The sequence below is a fragment of the Schistocerca gregaria genome, chromosome 8, assembly GCF_023897955.1.
Source record: "Schistocerca gregaria isolate iqSchGreg1 chromosome 8, iqSchGreg1.2, whole genome shotgun sequence".
NCBI classification, from domain to species: domain Eukaryota; kingdom Metazoa; phylum Arthropoda; class Insecta; order Orthoptera; family Acrididae; genus Schistocerca; species Schistocerca gregaria.
This window is the reverse complement of record NC_064927.1, coordinates 472852740-472876052: the sequence shown is the minus strand read 5'-3', so window position 1 is coordinate 472876052 and position 23313 is coordinate 472852740. Positions and strand designations below refer to the sequence as shown.

The following is a 23313-nucleotide window of genomic DNA, read 5'->3' as shown; positions in this document are numbered from 1 at the left end:
TATTGGATACTTTTTTTGATAAAATACACTCCTGGAAATGGAAAAAAAGAACACATTGACACCGGTGTGTCAGACCCACCATACTTGCTCCGGACACTGCGAGAGGGCTGTACAAGCAATGATCACACGCACGGCACAGCGGACACACCAGGAACCGCGGTGTTGGCCGTCGAATGGCGCTAGCTGCGCAGCATTTGTGCACCGCCGCCGTCAGTGTCAGCCAGTTTGCCGTGGCATACGGAGCTCCATCGCAGTCTTTAACACTGGTAGCATGCCGCGACAGCGTGGACGTGAACCGTATGTGCAGTTGACGGACTTTGAGCGAGGGCGTATAGTGGGCATGCCGGAGGCCGGGTGGACGTACCGCCGAATTGCTCAACACGTGGGGCGTGAGGCCTCCACAGTACATCGATGTTGTCGCCAGTGGTCGGCGGAAGGTGCACGTGCCCGTCGACCTGGGTCCGGACCGCAGCGACGCAAGGATGCACGCCAAGAGCGTAGGATCCTACGCAGTGCCGTAGGGGACCGCACCGCCACTTCCCAGCAAATTAGGGACACTGTTGCTCCTGGGGTATCGGCGAGGACCATTCGCAACCGTCTCCATGAAGCTGGGCTACGGTCCCGCACACCGTTAGGCCGTCTTCCGCTCACGCCCCAACATCGTGTAGCCCGCCTCCAGTGGTGTCGCGACAGGCGTGACTGGAGGGACGAATGGAGACGTGTCGTCTTCAGCGATGAGAGTCGCTTCTGCCTTGGTGCCAATGATGGTCGTATGCGTGTTTGGCGCCGTGCAGGTGAGCGCCACAATCAGGACTGCATACGACCGAGGCACACAGGGCCAACACCCGGCATCATGGTGTGGGGAGCGATCTCCTACACTGGCCGTACACCTCTGGTGATCGTCGAGGGGACACTGAATAGTGCACGGTACATCCAAACCGTCATCGAACCCATCGTTCTACCATTCCTAGACCGGCAAGGGAACTTGCTGTTCCAACAGGACAATGCACGTCCGCATGTATCCCGTGCCACCGAACGTGCTCTAGAAGGTCTAAGTCAACTACCCTGGCCAGCAAGATCTCCGGATCTGTCCCCCATTGAGCATGTTTGGGACTGGATGAAGCGTCGTCTCACGCTGTCTGCACGTCCAGCACGAACGCTGGTCCAACTGAGGCGCCAGGTGGAAATGGCATGGCAAGCCGTTCCACAGGACTACATCCAGCATCTCTACGATCGTCTCCGTGGGAGAATAGCAGCCTGCATTGCTGCGAAAGGTGGATATACACTTTTCTAGTGCCAACATTGTGCATGCTCTGTTGCCTGTGTCTATGTGCCTGTGGTTCTGTCAGTGTGATCATGTGATGTATCTGACCCCAGGAATGTGTCAATAAAGTTTCCCCTTCCTGGGACAATGAATTCACGGTGTTCTTATTTCAATTTCCAGGAGTGTATTTCCACGACTGCTGTCAAGGGCGTACTCAGTCATAGAGACATATAAGTTCAATATCGGTTTGGAAAAAGTCAGAACATTTAATGCAGAAGTATCCAGCCTTTTAGCTCACCTGGGCACCCTGGAAGACAATGAGTATTTTTGGGCCGCACATAATATACTAAACGCCAAAAAAAAAAAAAAAAAAAAAATCTCAGCGGTACACCTAGAAGTTTGTCTTGTCAGATAGGGCGGAAAATATAGTTTGTAGAAATACGATAACTGTTTCAGAGCAAAGCGGGTAGCGACAGTTCAGCTCTCCAACAAAGTCTGTTTCTCCAAACAGAGTGTCTTATTTGTAACTGCTGTGATTCGATGTCTTTAGCTGTTAGAGAAACAGACTGCAGTAGTCTAACCGACGATCAGCTTCCTGTTTCTTGTGGCACAAACACAGTTCTGCGGTTCTAACCATGGAAGTTGACAGACAAAGAGTATCGACAAAGAATTATTCGCCTACCCGGGAATGCCGCTGCTCTGGGAGAGAGAACCGTTTGCAGCTCCGCTGGTGTGCGTACCTGTGCTTTGATGGCGGACAGCTCGTCGTGGTCTGGCTTCCTGAAGAAGTCCTCGATAGTGATGGCTGCAGCACATTCCCGAAGCACTGCATCTTGGTCCTGGTCATCATCTGCCGAAACAGAGAAAGGTGAGCAATATTAACCTCTGACCGGACCAGCTGCTGCATTTACAGCTAGAGGAAGATCTCAAAATACGAATAATGATCTACATAATATAAGGGCAGACAGTCAGAAGGTGATGAAAATGCCGAAAGCTGTTGAAGCTTTCTTAAAAAATTGTTTTGTAGCAACGGACATTTGCTGACGTTCTGCCATCATATGTATAGAATAAACAATCAACTTCCGAGTCTGGCGATAAAGATACATTTCTACGGTCGACGACTCGATGTTTTACGATTTTGTGTAAGCTGAGACTTTGGCATCGGGAAGTTAGGCGCAAATATACACTTTTTTGATAGCTCAAATTTCGCTATTCGTCACAGTTTAGGCAATTACGTCCTTCGCTATCTATTGGCCTCTCTTATGGCATTCGTGCCCATACCCATTCAGCCTATCTATTTGTAATTCTAGTAATTCTTATCACAGCGTATTGTCGCATTTGTTTTATGATGATCAGTATGAAGACCCCAATAAAAAATATTGGAATTATAAATCAGGTGTAGCAGGTTTGTCTACACATGACATATCAGGCTCTTTATCTGTATTTAATAGCTGGTTTCGCGAATCTTTCAACGTAATATGGTTTAAGTGGTTCTTTCATGTTTATTGTAGTTATTCTGTTGTTCTAAATTTGAAATTGGTATGACGCAAAACGCTGTCTTGGATCCTTTATGTTCCTAATATATCGTGTAAGGGGCAGTCAAATGAAAGCGAGACAGATGAAAGAAAAGTAAGTAAACTATTTATTATTACAAAAGTAATCGCCATAACAGTTAATACATATATCCCACTTGGAGACAAGACGGTCAGTGCCCTCATGGAAAAGTGTTTGTCGTTTCCCAGGGATGCATGATTGTATCCAGACGTGCACCTCTTCGTCCGAAGCAAATCTACGGCCATGAATGTCTTTCTTCAAGGCTCCAAAATTTGGAAATCGCATGGGGAGAGATTGACTGTACGGTGGAAGCCTAATCGAAATAGCATCATTGTGTTGCAGGATAAAGCCCGTCCACATATTGCAAAGGCTGTATCGACCATGCTGCCGAAGGTTCGCTGGAAAGCCCTTACACAGCCTCCATACAGTCCCAATCTCTCCCCAGACGATTTCCATATTTTAGGAGCCCTGAAGAATTACATTCGTGACCGTCGATTTGCTTCTGACAAATAGGTGCACGCTTGGGTACAACCATGGTTCCGCAGGCAACGGCAAACATTTCGAAACAGTCCTTTGTTAAGCCTATGTAACTTTGTACCAGGGTACGATTTAAATTAATATCTACCATGAATCGTCAGGACAAACTGTAATATAACATTTCCTGTGTTGAGATGGCTGTACGGGGACGTTCCGAAAGGTAATAAATTATTAAAAAAAGAATATGTTCTATGAGGGCACTGAACATCTTGTCTCACACTAGGACACATGTATTAACAGTTAGGCGATTACTTTTGAAATAATTGTCTGCTTCCTTAGCTTTTTCTCCATCTGTCTCGTCTTCGTTTGACTGCTCTTTATAGATATAAATTTAGGCCTTCTTATCACTCAGAATTAGGAGCAGAATGTAGGCATTTTGATTGACGATTTCCTTCCCCCGCTTATAGAGTTTTTGTAAGGTTTTGTATTATGGCAGTACTTTTAGGAATGTCTCTGCGACGGATGTTGGAAAGCCCCGTCTGTCATGAGGAAACGACGTGTCATTAAAATCAGCCATTTTGACTCCGACCATCACCCATTTACGAGGGAGGAAACCGAGACGACTGCAATAGCGAACAAGGCTGACACATATGAGTGGTCAGAAAATTATGTTACATGCACATAAATCATTTTCTGGCGTGAAGTTCTAAGAGGGTTGTTCAGAAAGTATCCGACTTTTATTTATCAAATCATTTAGTACTCAGATGCAACTGTTTGACACTATTCGCCTGCAAAGTAGTGTCCTTCAGCTTCTATACTCCTCTCCCAACTCTGCTGCCACTTCTAGAAACATCGCTGGAAAACCAGTTTTAGTATGGTGTGCAGCTGCTCCTAATTCTGCATAATGTCTTCCCTGTCCTGAAATCTGGTCACTTTCAGAGTCTTTTTTTCAGTTTAGGCAAAAGTCAGAAGTTACTCGGTGCTAAATCAGGGGAACAGGGAGGCCGCCAAACTACAGCCTTGTTGTGTTTGTCCAGAAATCTCTGAATTAATTGACGACGAAGAGCAGGTTTGTTCCGTGGTGAAGGTTCGAACTGCCAGCTGCCCCAAGTTCAGCCCTTTGCGTCTCACTGCTTCACGAAGGCGACACAGAACATCTTCGTTGTACTCCTTATTATCATTACTACCTTGTGGGATGTATTCGTCATGGAACACTCCATTGGAGCCCAAAAAGATGGTCAGCATGACTTTCTCATAACTGCGGATCTGTCTCGCTTTTTTGGATCTCGGGATGCTTCCAATGCGATGACTGGAACTTTATTTCTGGGCCGTGCTCATAAACCCAGGACTCATCACCACTTATCACTGTGTCAATTACTGTTCACAGTATATGGAATGTCCTGTGCGATCTCCGAACGAAGTTCAAATGGCTCTGAGCACTATGGCACATAACGGCTGAGGTCATCAGTCCGCTAGAATTTGGAACTAGTTAAACCCAACGAACCTAAGGACATCACTCATCCATGCTGGAGGCAGGATTCGAACCTGCGACCGTAGCGGTCGCGTGGTTCCAGTCTGAACCGCCGAGAACCGCTCGGCCACTCCGGCCGGCTCCGAAAGAAGTTACTTCTGCTGAGTTGTTAGTAACTTTTGACAGAAACTTTGCTGAGATCCTTCCGAGGTCCAAATGTTCCGTTAAAATGAAATCAATAGATCCAATACTAATTTTAACCTCTGCTGCAACTTCTCCGATCGTGATTCGTCTATCACGCATCACCAGGGTCCTTAGGTGATCAACAGCAACCTCATATGCGGAATGCTGATGGCCTACATCAGGGGTTTCCAAACTCTTTGTCCGCGGGCCACATTGACTCCTCCATGAAGTCGTAAGGGCCAAGATTTACCTAGTGGGATTAAAGCACCCTAGCACTCCATGATCACCGTAATGTAAGGCTGAAGAAAAGATGAAATCGCAAAAATCTAAGGTTGTGGCAATAGCTAGCACTGAAACGAACTACGATTTTTATTTAATTACATAATTTTGATTGGTGGACGTACCTTACCGAAATTCTGGCGTATTTTATTCTGGCGAATTTCACCAACAAAAAAGTATGTCACTGCACATTCTTCACGAAAGCGTCCTGTAAACTTATCGAAATCTCAAAATCAATTTTAGCAACCCTATTACTGCGAAACGTATTTACAACGTAATGAAAAGAAAGTGAAACCTCGCTTAAGAAGCATCTTCCATAATGATTGATTACTAAGGCTATTCGCCGAAGTGCCGTCCATTTGGAAGACTTGCACCAGACTCGTGAGTAGAATAAAATGCAAAGAATTTTTTTACTTTAAATGTTTTCCCCAAACTAGTCTTTTAACCGTTCTTTTTTTTCACTATCGCACGGAGAATGGTCTGTCTGTTCATTGTGGATAGCCACATGTTTAAGCATGACCTTCCGCTTTGTAAAGATAGAGCTCCGACAATGTCGCGGTGTATTCGCGATAGGCCTCGAAACTCAATTGTTGGCAGTATAGGTACCACCTCAAATATTTGGCGGGCCGGTTTCGGCCCGCGGGCCGTAGTTTGGAGACCCCTGGCCTACATGAACTTGCTTCATTATTCTCTGATTAGTAGCTATCTTTGAAGCGGTTGTACCACTCTTTTATTTGTGTGGTACCCATTGCTTTGTCCCCAAACACTTGTCAAACCTTGCGGATTGTTTCAACTTGAGCTTTGCCAAGCTTAAAACAAAAATTTATGCAATAACGTTGTTCCGCATTTTCTGTCATTTTTCCCATAACACAAAATCCGACGACTGCCACTTACACGTCTTCACTAGTCGACGGCTAGCCAGGGACTGGTTGTTTCCGCAGTAGTGAAACAATCAGGCATGTGCACTACGTGTGTCTACAAACAGAAGGGCGCGCGCATCTTGGTACCATTGTTGATTTCAACAATGAAAAATAAAGTCGGATACATTTTTAACAGTCCTCGTATATGTTGTTTGTTGTTGTTGTGGTCTTCAGTTCTGAGACTGGCTTGATGCAGCTCTCCATGCTACTCTATGCTGCGCAAGCTTCTTCATCACCCAGTACTTACTGCAACCTACATCCTTCTGAATCTGCTTAGTGTATTTTGTAAATTTGTGATCCCACGATGCCTCAGCACATGTCCTACTAACCGGTCCCTCTTCTTGTCAAGTTGCGCCACAAACTCGTCTTCTCTCCAATTCTATCTAATACCTCCTCATTAGTTATGTGATCTACCCATCTAATCTTCAGCATTCTTCTGTAGCACCACATTTCGAAAGCTTCTATTCTCTTCTTGTCTAAACTATTTATCGTCCACGTTTCACTTCCATACATGGCTACACTCCATACAAATACTTTCAGAAACGACTTCTTGACACTTAAACCTATACTCGATGTTAACAAATTTCTGATCTTCAGAAACGCTTTCTTTGCCATTGCCAGTGTACAGTTTATATCCTCTCTACTTCGACCATCATCAGTTATATTGCTCCCCAAATAGCAAAAGTCCTTTACTACGTATATAGCTTCTCGTTGATTTATCGAATCAGTCCAGTGCAGCAGTTGCCTGCTGACCTTGTGTAATATAATCCCGCGTGTTTAGCCTATGCGGCCTCAGGTACGTAACCGGAGGCTTTGCTTACAAGAGCGGCTCCACACTGCAGTGTTTGTTTCTCCGCTGCGATCGCAAACGGAGTACCCGCCCGCTGCGTAAACTGTTTGGCCGAGAAGACGGGGGAGCACCGTTACGTCTGACCTTGACGGCGCTGTAACGGGGGCATCGGCGCTGCCACCGCGCGAGGCGAATGCACTGGCAGCGGCCCGCGGATTGCGTCCTTGAGGGCGATTATAATACCAGCAAAGCCGTTTAGTCCAGTCAGACAGTCAGGACAAAGCCTATACCTTGCAAAAGGCGGGGTAGAAGTTAACTCGGTCATATGACTGGGAAAACCAAGTTTTGCCAACAAATGTATGTAGGTTAAACTTTCTGTAGTCAAAAAACCTCAAAAATCTGTGACTTCCTCAGTTAAAAAAAAATAAACTCAATTTCTTGTGCTCCAATTGCTTTGGCGTCTATTTCCTTTTTGAAAGTGCACAAAATTATCTACAGATTTGTCTACTACAACTTGTTTCTGCACCCAAGTTTTTCAAACTTTGTGCAAAATGGCAAAACACCTACGTTTTTGAAGTGCGGTCGTAGTTTGAGAAGATGCCGACCTCGTTGCGCTCGTGACTCGTTTAGGCCAAGACATCGAAAATTTATTCTTTCGAAAGCCAGGAACTGCATCCTACAAATTCGTGGTCTTGCGGTAGCGTTCTCGCTTCCCGCGCACGGGGTCTCGGGTTCGATTCCCTGCGGGGTTCAGGGATTTTTCTCTGCCTCAAGATGACTAGGTGTTGTGTGTCTTTCATCTTCATTCACTCGCAAGTTGCCGTAGTGGCGTTGAAGAAATTGTGGAGCGGCGGCCGAACCGCTCCGCGAGGGGTCTCCCGGCCACCAATGCCATACGCTCATCATCATGCCATTAATGGATGTACTAAAATATCTGCTTTTTCCGGTCAAGGAAAAATGAGGTTTTGTAACATTAGTAACACACATGAACACCTAAACTCTGCACTTGGCGCACTCAGGGAACCAGACACTATCCGTGAAGTACACAACAGCTGTAGAAAAGTTTATTATCGCATTGTATAGTAGAGGTGTCAGTAGTTCAGCTACAACAGCTGTAGAAAAGTTTATTATCCCATTGTACAGTAGAGGTGTCAGTAGTTCGAAGACTCTAGACAATATGCAGTACCAACCATTTGCCAACTCTACCAGAAAGAAAACTGAATCATGCAAGGTTGCCCTCACGACATGATTTATTACGGAGTTACCAGCAAGTCCAATGAAGCTGGAAACGTCCTGAGAAATACGATTGGACTCCCAGTAGCCACGGTCGGAGACCTGTTGTAATGAGCCAAGATGCAACACCTGAGTTTGTTCTTCACGTTGTTTTGTGCTCATGTATGTTGAGCTGTGGCGGAGCGTATGCAGAAAACCCAGTTTGAAATATTCTTGCATTTGCAAGAACTGTAGTGGAGTCAACTGGCTCACTGTTGGAAGAACAGGTCGGCCTGTGACCCCCTCAGTCTACTTACCCTTATTCTACTATCAAGGCATTTCTGTGTCATCGAGGAACTTGGTCCATCAAAACGTTGGAAGTGACACAGAAGTCCACCTCAAGCCCGCCCAAGTTTGAAGTGCTAGAAGAACTGCGCACCCATAAGTGACAGTAGAAGTGTTAGTGAATGTTAATGCCTTCTTCATTTAATAAAGCTAGCTATGTTTCATTTGTATTGAACGGTTTCTTTATACAAGCACATTTAGCTACCAATTTCAATTTGCCCGTTTCAGCTAATAATTGTTCCGTTTTCTGTCATTGCTTATTTAATATATAAAATATAATAAGTAAATGATGTAGTTTTGTAAATGCGCATGAGTCACGGCTGAAATGCCTTCGACTATTGACATTCAATAGACAGATGCTAGACAACAAAAGATTGTTTCACATATTCAAGTGTAACCTAAACGCATCAGGCGAAAAAATATTAATCAAACATTAACCATAACATTGAAATATCCATAACTACCCATAACTAAGGAAATGTTACGTATTCGAAAAATCTAAGACCAGTTTTGGAAATACCACAAAAATTCTTTTAAGGCGAGCCATCTTACGCATCATTTTACAGTCGTTTTAAATTTAGTAAAAAGTTATTTTTATTTTATTTTGCTACGATGGTAGAACAAAGTGTGAAGGGAATAGTGGACTCATATATTTTTGTTACCACATTAATATACATTACGATTAATTTAATATACGAAGGACAAACTCTGTTATGTAAAAAGTAATGTAAATTAAAATAGTGCTCGCCATCAGACAGCTTAACGCCGCCATGAAGTACATATTTATACTTCGGTTTTTCGATCTCACATCCCCTAAACTGGTAGGGAGAAGCATGTCTATATATACATTTTTAAGAGACACCACAGGTAATTCTGTTAATGTCGTTTTGACGGACAGTACCTGTTTTTTGGCAATTGTCTTCCATAGTTAGGTTGGCATCACTGGGAAAATATGACCGATGCCTTTTGATTTTGTGTCAGTATTTGTGAACTGTGATTACGTAGTAAATGTAATAATATAGAGACATGTTTTGACTGGTTTCTGGTACATGGAACACAGTGCCAATACAAGTAAACCTTGGGATCAAACACCTGGGAAATTTTGCAGCCTGTGTAATTCCTTACTGTTTTTAGATGAAACCCATAAGAAATGGATTTGTGACGTAGTAGTATGTTGGCTCAGAATTTAACCCTTTATTGATCTCGAGTTTAGAAAAAACTCCACACTGTTCTCTTTGTATACCGTTCTTTAGACACAAAAATGTTTATGAAATATTGGAATTACTCGAAAAACTAATGAAGAAAATATCGTAGTTCTTACCGTTGGAAAGTGCAAAGAAATAGTGAAAAGTTATGCGTTTGTCTTCTTCACTTAACTAATTAACGTAAAACATTGACATTCAGAGTTATCAGCGGGAAATGGATTTAAGACAGGCGATTCTAGGCACTACAGTCTGGAACCGAGCGCCCACTACGGTCGCAGGTTCGAATCCTGCCTCGGGCATGGATGTGTGTGGTGTCCTTAGATTAGTTAGGTTTAAGTAGTTCTAAGTTCTAGGGGACTGATGACCTCAGAAGTCAAGTCTCATAGTGCTCAGAGCCATTTAAGACAGGGAATTTTGGAATAGGCAGTAGGCTCATCGCTGCTGCTCTGAAACACATCCCTTTATTTAGAACTCAGTGTCATGATTGAAGTTAGAGAGGGGGCCACAGCCGTCACAAACGCTGACGCGCATGAAAAACTGCCACTTCATACATGACGTTCAAATTTATTACTTCTTTGCTACTAACTCTATTCGCAACACATTTCTCACGCAGTATCCACATACGCCGCTGAATGCACCTAAAAAAAATTGTCGTTATGCGACACGTAGTTCAGGAAATTTGACATAAAATGCTTAGATGCTTGAAAAACTGTCGCATCATGCATGATGTTTTAATTTATTACTTTTTTCTTCTAGATTATCCACAACACGTTTACCAGGCAATATCCACAAATGCTGCTGAAAGAACCTACAAAAATTTATCGTTATATGACACATAGTTCAGGAAATATGATTTCAGATACTGAGATACATAAAAAACTCCCGCATCACACTTGACATTTTATTTTGTGAATTCTTTCAAAATGTTCAAATGTGCGTGAATTCCTAAGGGACCAAACTGCTGAGGTCATCGGTCCCTAGACTGACACACTACTTAAGCTAACTTATGCTAAGAACAACACCCATGCCCGAGGGAGGACTCGAACCTCCGGCGGGAGGGGCCGCGCAATTCGTGACATGGCGCCTCAAACCGCGCGGCCACTCCGGCGTCTGATTTCTTTACTGCTGACTCTATTTACAACACATTTTGCAGACAGTAGACTCGTATACCACAGAATATACCTGCAAAATTATATTAATGTATTTCAGGAGATACAAAGTCATGAATATCTTGCTGTGTGAAGATGTAATTGCAGGGTGAAATTCGCTAGGTGAAATAAGTGTACAAATACGTTTGAAATTTATTAAACATGTCTGAAATATGTTTCACAAGTGCGTATGCGGGAGAAGCCACGGGTAAAAAGCTCATCCCAAACCCATGAAACGATTTCAATCAAATTTGGTACACATGTACTATCTGATCAAAAGTATTTTTCATTTTAGGTGCATTGTGCTACCATCTATTGCCAGGTAATCCATATCAGCGACCTCAGTAGTCATTAGCGTCGTGAGAGAGCAGAATGGGGCGCTCCGCGGAAATCGCGTACTTCGAACGTGGTCATGTGATTGGGTGTCACTTGTGTCATACAGCTGAACGCGAGATTTCCACACTCCTAAACACCCCTAGGTCCACTGTTTATGATGTGATAGAGAAGTGGAAACGTGAAGGGACACGTACAGCAAAAATGCGCACAGGCCGACCTCGTCTGTTGACTGACAGAGACCGATGACAGTTGCAGAGGGTCATATTGTGTAATAGGCAGACATCTATCCAGACCTAACACACCGAAATTCCAAACTGCATCAGGATCCACTGCAAGTACCATGACAGGTGGGAGGTGAGAAAACTTGGATTTAATGGTCGAGCGGCTGCTCATAAGCCACACATCACGCTGGCAAATGCCAAACGATACCTCGCTTGGAGTAAGTAGCGTAAACATTGGAACATTGAATAGTGGAAAAACGTTGTGTGAGTGAAGAATCACAGTACACGATGTGGCGATCCGATGGCAGGGTGTGGGTATGGCGAGTGCACGGTAAACGTCATCTGCCAGCGTGTGTAGTGCAAACAGTAAAATTCGGAGGCGGTGATGTTATGGTGTGGTCGTATTTTTCATGGAGGGGGCTTGCACCCCTTGTAGTTTTGAGTAGCACTATCACAGCACAGGCCTACATTGATGTTTTAAGCACCTTTTTGCTTCCCATTGTTGAAGAGCGATTCGGGGATGGCGATTGCATCTTTCAACACGATCGAGGACCTGTTCGTAACACACGGCCTGTGGCGGACATCCCTGTAATGGACTGGCTACACAGAGTCCTGACCTCTGGGATGTTTTGGAGCGCCGACTTTGTGACAGGCCTCGCCCACCGACATTGATACCTCTCCTCAATGCAGCACTCCGTAAAGAATGGGCTGCCATTCCCCAAGAAACGTTCCAGCACCTGATTGAACGTATGCCTGTGAGTATGGAAGCTGTCGTCAAGGCTAATGGTGGGCCAACACTATACTGAATTCCAGCATTACCGATGGAGAGCGCCACGAACTTTTCATTTTCAGCCGGATACTTTTGATAACATAGTGTATTAGTTACTGTCTGAAAAGAAATGCTGTGGAGATAAGAAACACCAACCTCCTGTTGCGATGAGCGTGATAATATGGAGAGAAAGGGGGGGGGGGGGCAAACAGAGGGAGGGAAGGAAGATATGGACAAAGATAAGGCGGAAGAGGAAATGGACAGTGACAGGGGAAAGGAGGAATGAACTAATAGAAGACTGGAATAAATACTGTACATACCCGGACAGCGCCAGGTATTGAGCTGGTGTAAAATAAAAGGGAGCTTTAATCGTCACAATAACAGCCAGTCAGTCAAGTCATTGACAAGAGCTGAGGAATTCGGACAGAAGCAGCCCTGTCCTGTTTCACGCTTCGATGCCTTCGCCCCGGACCGTAACGGTGTGGGCAGGGCCGAACGGAGTGCGTCGCTTTTTCCGTGGTGCACCGCGTGTCAATGACCGCGGTTCCCGTCACAGGCTGACCCGTACTCTCCGGTTTAACGCAGCGTGCAGTACGCAGTGGGTGCCCGACGCGAGCATAGGTTTCCCACTTTACGTAATGGGCGAGCGTCCACACTGCGCCGCGCTTGCGTAACACAAAAACGTGCGAGGGAGGGGGAGGGGAGCACCGCGCAGGCGCCGTGGAAGGACGATGCCCTCCCTCTACCCGCCCTCCTTCCCCTTCGTCTCCAGGCCGCGCAGCGAAGGACTAGCAACAGCTGAGCTGGTGGGAACGCCGATAGGCCGAGAGCTGCCGTCGCGGAAGCACGAGTTCGAAGAACCGGGAAGGCCGATTAGTACCCAGTCGACGCCTTTGTAACTGGTTCCACATCTGACAAACCAGTTGCAAAAACTTGAGCAGCTCAGCTGTTTAGCGTGTACAGCGTGCGCCTGCAAAACTGTTCGAGATACCGAAATAAGGTTTTATGGAAATTCGTGATACATACAGTAGGCTTCTGAAAAAGGGGCGAAGCACCCTCTTACTTCCTTCGATTACCATTGACCGTAAAAAAATTCCGTTACCAGTAGATTTCATTGTTAGGATTGTACAGGGTGTGGCAGAAAAATGGGCTGTTTTGATTAGTCTCTGAAAGCGGAGTGGGATTTGTGGCAACACTGAATGTTTTTTACGTTTCAGATAGGTTTTCCATTTGCTGAGATGGAGCACTGGAGCAGGTCTGAACGAGCAGTGGCTATGAAGGCCTTTTACGGAAACGGTGACTGTGTTGCTGTTGCTAGATGGGGCATTTCAATCGTAGACGGAATGATTTTGTACCATCGGCACATGCGGTCAGGCTATGGATGAGAAACTATGAAGCAACAGGAAGTGCACTTGAGCTGTAATCTCCAGAAGGGTTCAGGAGTTGTTGCTTACAGGAACGGATAAACAAGGTATAAAATGTTGTAACCAACAGTCCACAGCGTACTGTAAGACAAATTACAGCAGAAGTGGGTATGTACCTGCTCCAGTGCTCCATCTCAGCAAATGGAAAACCTATCTGAAACGTAAAAAACATTCAGTGTTGCCACAAATATCACTCCGCTTTCAGAGACCAATCAAAACAGCCCATTTTTCTGCCACACCCTGTGCACAGAATTTTACTGAATGATTTTGAGTTGCAACCGTGCAAGATACAGGTTGTGGAACAATTAAACGAAGGTTATTATTAAAAACGAATGAATCTCTCTGTTGAACTCTTGACTAAAATTGGAGAACAATGAAGGCTTCTTAAATTTACTATGGGGAGACGAGGCACATTTACTTCTCACTGGTTATGTCTACATACAAAACTGCTGTTACTGGTTCGAGGATAATCCTCACCAACTCCTTCAACGCGCCTTACATAATCAGAAAGTCACAGTGTGTTGTGCTGTCTCTTCAGTGGGCATAATCGACCTTTCTTTTTTGAGGATGTACGTAGACGAGCAACCACAATCACATCTCAGCGGTATGCTGCCATGGTTGACACATTCCTCGCACCTGAACTTGAATAGTTTCCTGCGAATGATGACCGGTTTTGATTTCAGCAAGATGCCGCTACGGCTCATTGGCTCAAATTTCAATGGCGGCAGTGCACTGAGTGCTTGGTATTCACATCATTTCAAGGAATGTGGCATTTTATGGCTCCAAGATCTCCTGTCTTATGCAATTGTGATTACTTTCTTTGGGGAGTCCTGAGCAGGGTGCGGTACTTAAATCCGTACAGGTGAAACTTTTTTTTAAACCAAATTTATTAAAACAAAATACAAAAGAAAATCCTTCTGCATATAAGGGCTGGTATCTTTCAAGAGTAACATTACTCGAGGTGATCCCCGACAGCCGCAATGACCTCCTCCAATCTTGTCCTGAAGCGCTCGCAAGCACGCTTTAAAACAGCGCTGTCCATACTCGCGAATTCTGCTTCGATAGCGGTGCGCAGAGGTGCGGCTTTAGGGTACCTCGTCTCATTGGTAACGCTTTCAACGACGCTCGAAGCATAGTAGTCGACGTGGTTCAAATCCGGCTACTGGGGGGCCAGAAACCCATTTGTCTGGAACATGTCAACGTTATCTGAAAGCCGGTTTTGCACTAAAAGGCTCTGCCACCCACGCATTGTTCGCTCGCTGACGCACAATACTGACGCCAGTTTCCTCAGCGACTGCCCCGGGTCCTCGGACATCAGCGCCTGAGCCTTCTCGATGGCTGCCGCAGTTCGTGATACGCGTTTCCTCGAATGAGGTTTCCTCGCCGGGTTAGCGGAAACTTCCGAAGCATTATACTTGGCCACAATATCTATAAAAAGTTGATCTCCAGTACCCGAAAAATCGAAATATTTCAGGGGCGAACTCCCAGCTCGAAGACTTTCGATAATCGTGGCTCTGCGGTTGTACTCCGCTCTTGTCCGTAACGTCTCGGCCATTTTGAGATTCTGGCTGTTTCCTAAATGCCTTGGCTTTCAAGAAATCCAATCGCGACCTCCGGAGGATCTACGATTTGGCGGGAAATTCAAATTGAAATTTGTCCGATTTTAAGCGCCACTCCCTGTACAGACACTTGTGGAACTGAAAGATACTATTCCTGCAGAAATCAGAATCATTCCTATGCAGATGCTTGAACGTGCCGTGAACGATTTACATAGCAGATTGCATGAGTGTCAACGCAACAGTGGTGGCCATCTGCGAGAAAATGGCTCTGAGCACTATGCAACTTAACTTCTAAGGTCATCAGTCGCGTAGAACTTAGAACTACTTAAACCCAACTAACCTAAGGACATCACACATATCCATGCCCGAGGCAGGATTTGAACCTGCGACCGTAGAGGTCACGTGGTTCCAGACTGTAGCGCCTAGAACCGCTCGGCCACTCCGCCCGGCCCATCTGCAAGACATCATTTTCAAAGCACGAGCAGTTCGTGAAATGGCGATACGAAAGGGTTTCGTTATTGATTTGCAGTATAATTCTCTGCCTGTTCCGCTAGCTCCAAATCGGCTCGATATTCTGCCACACCCTGTATTTACTCGTTTACCAGATGTGACCTCAGTCTTTTATTTTCTGTATGCAGCAATAGTCGGGAAGAGGATAAAATGCATGCAGACATGATATCTAGGGGCACGGAAAACATCGATACTTCTGGGTATCAAATGGTTCAAATGGCTCTGAGCACTATGGGACTTAACATATGTGGTCATCAGTCCCCTAGAACTTAGAACTACTTAAACCTAACTAATCTAAGGACAGCACACACATCCATGCCCGAGGCAGGATTTGAACCTGCGACCGTAGAGGTCACGCGGTTCCAGACTGGAGCACCTAGAACCGCACGGCCACACCGGCGGGCCCTTCTTGGTATCGAGTATTTTCATCTCGATATCGGTACATTTTTACTCGATATTTTGAACTGATGCCATAGACGTACACATTTTTCTCTTAGCTTCTTATACGGTAACAAATTAATCTGTTCACAGTTACAGTGATTTGATGCGACTTTCATGTTTCTATCAAAATATAATGGCTAGGGTAGATAGACGGAGCCAGCTGGTGTGGACGAGCTGTTTTAGGCGCTTCAGTCTGGAACCGCACGACCGATACGGTCGCAGGTTCGAATCCTGCCTCGGGCATGGATGTGTGTGATGTCCTTAGGTTAGTTAGGTTTAAGTAGTTCTAGAGACTGATGACCTCAGATGTTAAGTCTCATAGTGCTCAGAGCCATTTTGATAGACGGCAATGTGACTGCAGAAACAATGGCCGCCAAGCACACGTTTTCACAGTGAATACCGGGCTACGCAGAGGGCCGAGTTGCTAGAACAACGTGAGTAATCTTCCGCAGTCCATATCTTCCAAAGACGCGTGAAATGGCAGCTCGGCGGCAGTGTTCTGGACCTTGCCCAGACGTTAAACGACGCGGGAACAGCGGGCCGGCTGATGGCAGCGAGCCACGCATTTAGGCGAAAAAAGAAGAGGTCGGTGGCGGAGGAGGACTCCCGTCACCGACAACGGGAACCACCCAGCGCGGCGGCGGCTCTAGCTGGCGCTTCCCGAGTCGACGCTCGCGCGACACCCGAAATAGACAGGTGGGCCAACTGGGGCGTCTCCCCGGGGCCCGGCCACAGGGGGTCTTCACCTCGGCCTCGGTGTCCGGCGGAGGCACACACGGGTAGAAGGCTTTCGAACTCGTAAACAACGTCGCCTGTAGAAAGCGGAGACCATTTGCTCCTCCAGTTTCTTTGTCCAGCATTTTACTTTACTTACTTATTGAACCTGATCGCCTACGTTAGAGCTAGGGTTTCATGCATGCAGTACGCTCTTTTATATCATTGTTACCTAAGCGATAACAATTTTAATATGACAACTACATCTACATCTACATCCATACTCCGCAAAGCACCTGACGTTGTGTGGCGGAGGGTACCTTGAGTACCTCTATCGATTCACCCTTCTATTCCAGTCTCTTATTGTTCGTGGAAAGAAGGATTGTCGGTATGCTTCTGTGTGGGCTCTAATCTCTCTGATTTTATCCTCATGGTCTCTTCGCGAGATATACGTAGGAGGGAGCAATACACTGCTTGACTCCTCGGTGAAGGTTGTTGTTTTGTTGTTGTTGTCCTCAGTCCTGAGACTGGTTTGATGCAGCTCTCCATGCTACTCTATCCTGTGCAAGCTTCTTCATTTCCCAGTACTTACTGCAACCTACATCCTTCTGAATCTGCTTAGTGTATTCATCTCTTGGTCTCCCTCTACGATTTTTACCCTCCACGCTGCCCTCCAATGCTAAATTTGTGATCCCTTGATGCCTCAGAACATGTCCTACCAACCGGTCCCTTCTTCTTGTCAAGTTGTGCCACAAACTCCTCTTCTCCCCAATTCTATTCAATACCTCCTTATTAGTCATGTGATCTACCCATCTAATCTTCAGCATTCTTCTGTAGCACCACATTTCGAAAGCTTCTATTCTCTTCTTCTTGTCCAAACTATTTATCGTCCATGTTTCACTTCCATACATGGCTACACTCCATACAAATACTTTCAGAAACGACTTCAGGACACTTAAATCTATACTCGATGTTAACAAATGTCTCTGTTTCAGAAACGCTTTCCTTGCCATTGCGAGTCTACATTTTATATCCTCTCCACTTCGGCCATCATCAGTTATTTTCCTCCCCAAATAGCAATACTCCTTTACTACTTTAAATGTCTCATTTCCTAATCTAATTCCCTCAGCAGCACCCGACTTAATTGGACTACATTCCATTATCCTCGTTTTGCTTTTGTTGATGTTCGTCTTGTATCCTCCTTTGAAGACACTTTCCATTCCGTTCAACTGCTCTTCCAAGTCCTTTGCTGTCTCTGACAGAATTACCATGTCATCGGCGAACCTCAACGTTATTATTTCTTCTCCATTGACTTTAATACCTACTCCGAATTTTTCTTTTGTTTCCTTTACTGCTTGCTCAATATACAGATTGAATAACATCGGAGAGAGGCTACAACCCTGTCTCACTCCCTTCCCAACCGCTGCTTCCCGTTCATGCCCCTCGACTCTTATAACTGCCATCTGGTTTCTGTACAAATTGTAAATAGCCTTTCGCTCCCTGTTTTTTACCCCTGCCACCTTTAGAATTTGAGAGAGAGTATTCCAGTCAAAATTGTCAAAAGCTTTGTTCTCGAAACTTCTACAAAAGCCCCTACCGAGCTACTGAGCATCTCTCCTGCAGAGTCTTCCACTGGAGTTTATATATCATCTCTAAATGATCCTGTAACGAAGCGCGCTGGTCTCCGTTGGATTTTCTCTGTCTCTTCTATCAACCCTATCTGGTACTGATCTCACACTGCTGAGCAGTATTCAAGCAGTGGGCGAACAAGTGTACTGTAACCTACTTCCTTTGTTTTCGGTTTGCATTTCCTTAGGATTCTATCAATGAATCTCAGTCTGGCATCTGCTTTACCGACGATCAAATTTATATGATCATTCCATTTTAAATCACTCCTAATGCGTACTCCCAGATAATTTATGGAATTAACTGCTTCCAGTTGCTGACCTGCTATATTCTAGCTAAATGATAAGGGATCTTTCTTTCTATGTATTCGCAGCACATTATACTTGTCTACATTGAGATTCAATGCCATTCCCTAGTATCAAAACAGATGTGTGTGTCTGAAGACTGTGATTAAAAAATTTGGAAATTTGTGGTAAATTCCTATGGGGCCAAACTGCTGAGGTCATTGGTCCCTAGCTTACACACTACTTAATCTAACTTAAACTAACTCACGGTAAGGGCAACACACACCCAAGTCCGAGGGAGGTCTCGAACCTCCGACGGGGAGAGCCGCGTGAACCGTTGCGAGGCGTCCTAAAGCGGCCTGTGAGTAAATTATACTGACTGTAAACTAATGAAGTTAATACTGGCAGCACTTGTATTACTGCGCCTGGTGCCATTAATAGTGATAACAGTAATAATAAAAGTAATGACAGTAATAACAAGAATTTATAGGTGTAGAAAATAGATGTTTCTGATGTAGCGAATTCTGGGGAAAGGAAACTGAAGGTGGGGTGCATCGACTAAGACTAATGGGAAATGAAGAAGGTTAGGTTGTAAAGACGGATGTACAAAGCTAAAGAGTGCGTACAGGGACAATGACTCTGACCACTATGGGACTCAACAGCTGAGGTCATCAGTCCCCTAGAACTTAGAACTACTTAAATCTAACTAACCTAAGGACATCACACACATCCATGCCCGAGGCAGGATTCGAACCTGCGACCGTAGCGGTCGCGCGGTTCCAGACTGTAGCGCCTAGAACCGCTCGGCCACTGCGGCCGGCACAGGGACAATGGTTATCCTTATTGTTGTTGTAGAATATCTGTCATTACCTGTCTTCGGAAGCTGGAGATGTCATTTAGTTCACTAAAATAATGCGGAGGTTATTTCGCTGTCGGATTCCTCCTACTAAGAAGGACTTCGAGAAAGTGGCTGAACGATGAAGTGGGATAGTGCTATGATGGGAGCGGTTGTTCAGACAAGAGCGATAAAAGTCGAGTCAGTAACCTGTACACTCCTGATTCTTTAGAGTCCAACTCCCATGTATAAAACAGCTTCAAACTTATATTTTGCAAATGAGTTAATGTGGTAAGCACTTGACTGAGAAAAAGTTTAGAACAAGTTTGAACTTACGTGTCTACTTCGAGGACGTTGCTGAGCGCTCTCATTATTAAATAATGGATGAGTATGGTTTAAACACTTCCGCTGGCCACTTAAGTCCCCAGACACGAACATTATTGAGCAAGTGTGGGATGCCTTGCAACGTGCTGCTCAGAACAGATCTCCGCCGCTCGTACTCTTACTGATTTATGGACAACCCTGCAGGATTCATGTTGTCAATTCCCTCCAGCATATCTTCAGGCATTAGTCGAATCCATGCGGCTCTTCTGCGTACTCGCGGAGTTCCTACACGATATAAAACAGGTGTAGCAGTTTCTTTGGCTATTCAGTGTACGTTACGTTAATATAGCTGTTTGTTTGTAATGTAATTCTAGCGAAAAAGTCCGATGTTTCTACCGTGAGGGGGCAGTATGTGCAGTCTGTGGTAACCGTGTTGCAGTGCTTGTGCTGTGTGTTATTTACGAGAGTTGTATTGCTTCCGTATGGTTCGGACAACGTTAACGTACGACGAGAGGCTCCGTGGTGTCACTCTAATGGAGCAGCGAATGAGACTGATGGCCGTCGCAGCGAATATCGCTGTGAGTCAAAGTGACAGCGGCAGCATCAGTTGAGGATCGTGAGGAAGAAAAACAGTAGGTGTGTGGGACCGATATCTGCGTATAACGGCAAGCAGAAACTCCCAGCACAGTGCTACACGTATACGGCGGCAGTTCCAAAAAGCTACAGTAGCGCAATTGTCAACACAAATAAACTCCATGAGCAGGGATTACGTGCCAGAAGACAAGGGTTCGTGTCGTACGGCCTCGACATCACTCTTTGTGGGCTACCAAGCAGTGCAAGACAACCCTCTTTTCCGACGAGAAGTATATCAGCCTAGACCCTGACAGTACTGATATTTGTGAGCGGAGGCAAAAGGATAATGTTTATACGCTAGTTGTATCGTAGACCCACCATCCTTATCAAGGCGGTTCAGTCATTCTTTGGGGTGGAATCATGTATGGCCGCAGGGAGGATGACTAGTTTGAAGTATCATGACGAGAGACTTGCACGGATTGTGGTTCCAATTGGTGAACATTCTGGAGTGGGATGCACGCTGACGGATGAAAATTCACGGCCCCATCGTCACCTTCGTAGTGGGGCATTTAGTCAGTCGGACGGAATGGTCTACGTATTTTCCAGATCTCATCCGCATTGAGAATGCGTGGGCCATGCTAAAACGGGCGGTTTGCAATCGTCCAGTCCAACCAGAGACCTTGCAGGGCCACATAGAGGCCGTTGAGAAGGAGTGGGAGGATATCCCACAGACTTATCTGGATAATTTGTTAAGGAATATGCCTAACAGTATTCAAAAGTGTCACCATTTACGAGAAAACCCAATTGGTACATAAACAATTTGTTTTGCTAGGTGACAGTGAGAAGAAACTGTAGCATTTACGATGGAATTTTTTGTAAGGTTTTGTCTTTGTGTTTATCAAGTGGAAAAGTGTTTATTTATTTTTGACAGAGAAAAATCAGTTTTGCTTCATTTTATTTCCAGTATTGACAATAAAGCGATATGCAACATTTATTTTGAGGACTGTATTTTACAGTAGACACTGTTCCTGCAATTTGTCATTAGTTGTATAATTGTAGAGTAGTGGATTTATTTTCCTGTGTGAAAAAACATTTTTCCTTTCATGATTTTGTGGAAAAAGTTCGTAAAGATTTGAAATTATGCCTAAAGTTTGTTGAACGTCAGTAAGTGCTCTCATTCTCAAATATTAGGAGAATATAATGTGGCATGCGGTGGGTTAGGCTGCCTCATGACGTATACACGGTTTCTATCTGCAATATTTGTCTTAATGTGTTAAACCTTCACCATAAAATTATACCTCTTAATGAGTAGGTTATGAGGGCATTTTAAATTTTTAAACTGGGTCAATAATTACGCGAAATATTGAAAATAAATTTTTATTACCCTTGGAAGTCATTAGCTAGGTAACCTGCAGCTGTGAATGTGAACCATGAACCGGAATAACCGTTTTAGCGATACAAATTGCATAAAATAATTTTGCTTTTCTTGCCGCATCAAATCTAGGCCCTTACCCTTTGTATCTAAATAATTTAAATTTCAATAACATAGCTTAAATTATGTTCTTCGGTAGATATGGCATGATGGAAAAATAAAATAAACTATTTTCCTTTAAATAACACATTTTTATTGAAAAAACGTATGTTGCAGTTCTGCAACATTGCGCTGTCGGCGCATAATTTTTGCTTATGAAGTAACTAATCTTAGGTGTGCTACTCGATCTGAAACCTCTTGAAACAATTGTTGGATTTGTTGAAACGGAGTTCAACACCATAATTTTCACTCGTGGTCTGTGAATAACCTACACATGTAGGGAATTTGCATCATACTAACCAATATTGATCAATGACCAACTTGGTCCTCATGTACATGTTTTGGTGGCACATGCCGTGTATGGCCGACCGCGGTGGTCTCGCGGTTCTAGGCGCGCAGACTGCTACGGTCGCAGGTTCGAATCCTGCCTCGGGCATGGGTATGTGTGATGTTCTTAGGTTAGTTAGGTTTAAGTAGTTCTAAGTTCTAGGGGACTAATGACCACAGCAGTTGAGTCCCATAGTGCTCAGAGCCATTTGAACCATTTGAACCATGAAGTGTGGGGCCTTTGTGTTTTTTTGTTTGAATATCCTCTTTCACTGGACCCCATTATTTTTTGCACCCAGGTGATATTTTGTTTAGACAACACAGTAGTTCTACCAAATAAAGTGGGATTTCTGCTGAATTCATCGTTTTCCCTGAAAATCCGTCTCCTTTTGCCCGTACATGTATAACAACAAGGAATGTCCTAGAGCCGTGTCAAGAGAATTGTATAAACATACGTACATGTCATTTCTTGTTCCTCAGAAGTGTTTTGTGTCTCCTCATTTTGTCGATCAGAGGCACCCAATCCAAGGGACGATCATAGTCTCCAACTATCAACGGCCTGTCAATGGAAATAATTTTTACTGAGATATGTCATAGCGCCGCTACTGTAATTTAGGTATCTCCCCTATGTGTTGACGGCAGATTTGCTATCTTATTATCCCCCCTACTAACCACAGAAACTTCTGCTCCACTCATGTCAGCTAAACGAGGATAATGGAATGTAGTCGAATTAAGTCGGGTGATGCTGAGGGAATTAGATTAGGAAATGAGACACTTAAAGTAGTAAAGGAGTTTTGCTATTTGGGGAGCAAAATAACTGATGATGGTCGAAGTACAGAGGATATAAAATGTAGACTGGCAATGGCAAGGAAAGCGTTTCTGAAGAAGAGAAATTTGTTAACATCGAATATAGATTTATGTATCAGGAAGTCGTTTCTGAAAGTATTTGTATGGAGTGTAGCCATGTATGGAAGTGAAACATGAACGATAA

General features: G+C 44.6%; 1 protein-coding gene across 2 annotated transcripts in view; it reads right to left on the bottom strand.

Moving 5' to 3' along the window:
* LOC126284297 (uncharacterized) overlaps window positions 1-23313 on the bottom strand; it is a 234281-nt gene that overhangs the window by 26129 nt on the left and 184839 nt on the right. For both annotated transcript variants that reach the window (XM_049983128.1, XM_049983129.1), the window contains exon 3: window positions 2005-2114. In XM_049983128.1, the coding sequence (XP_049839085.1) occupies window positions 2005-2114 (110 nt within the window). The remainder of the gene's footprint in view (window positions 1-2004; window positions 2115-23313) is intronic.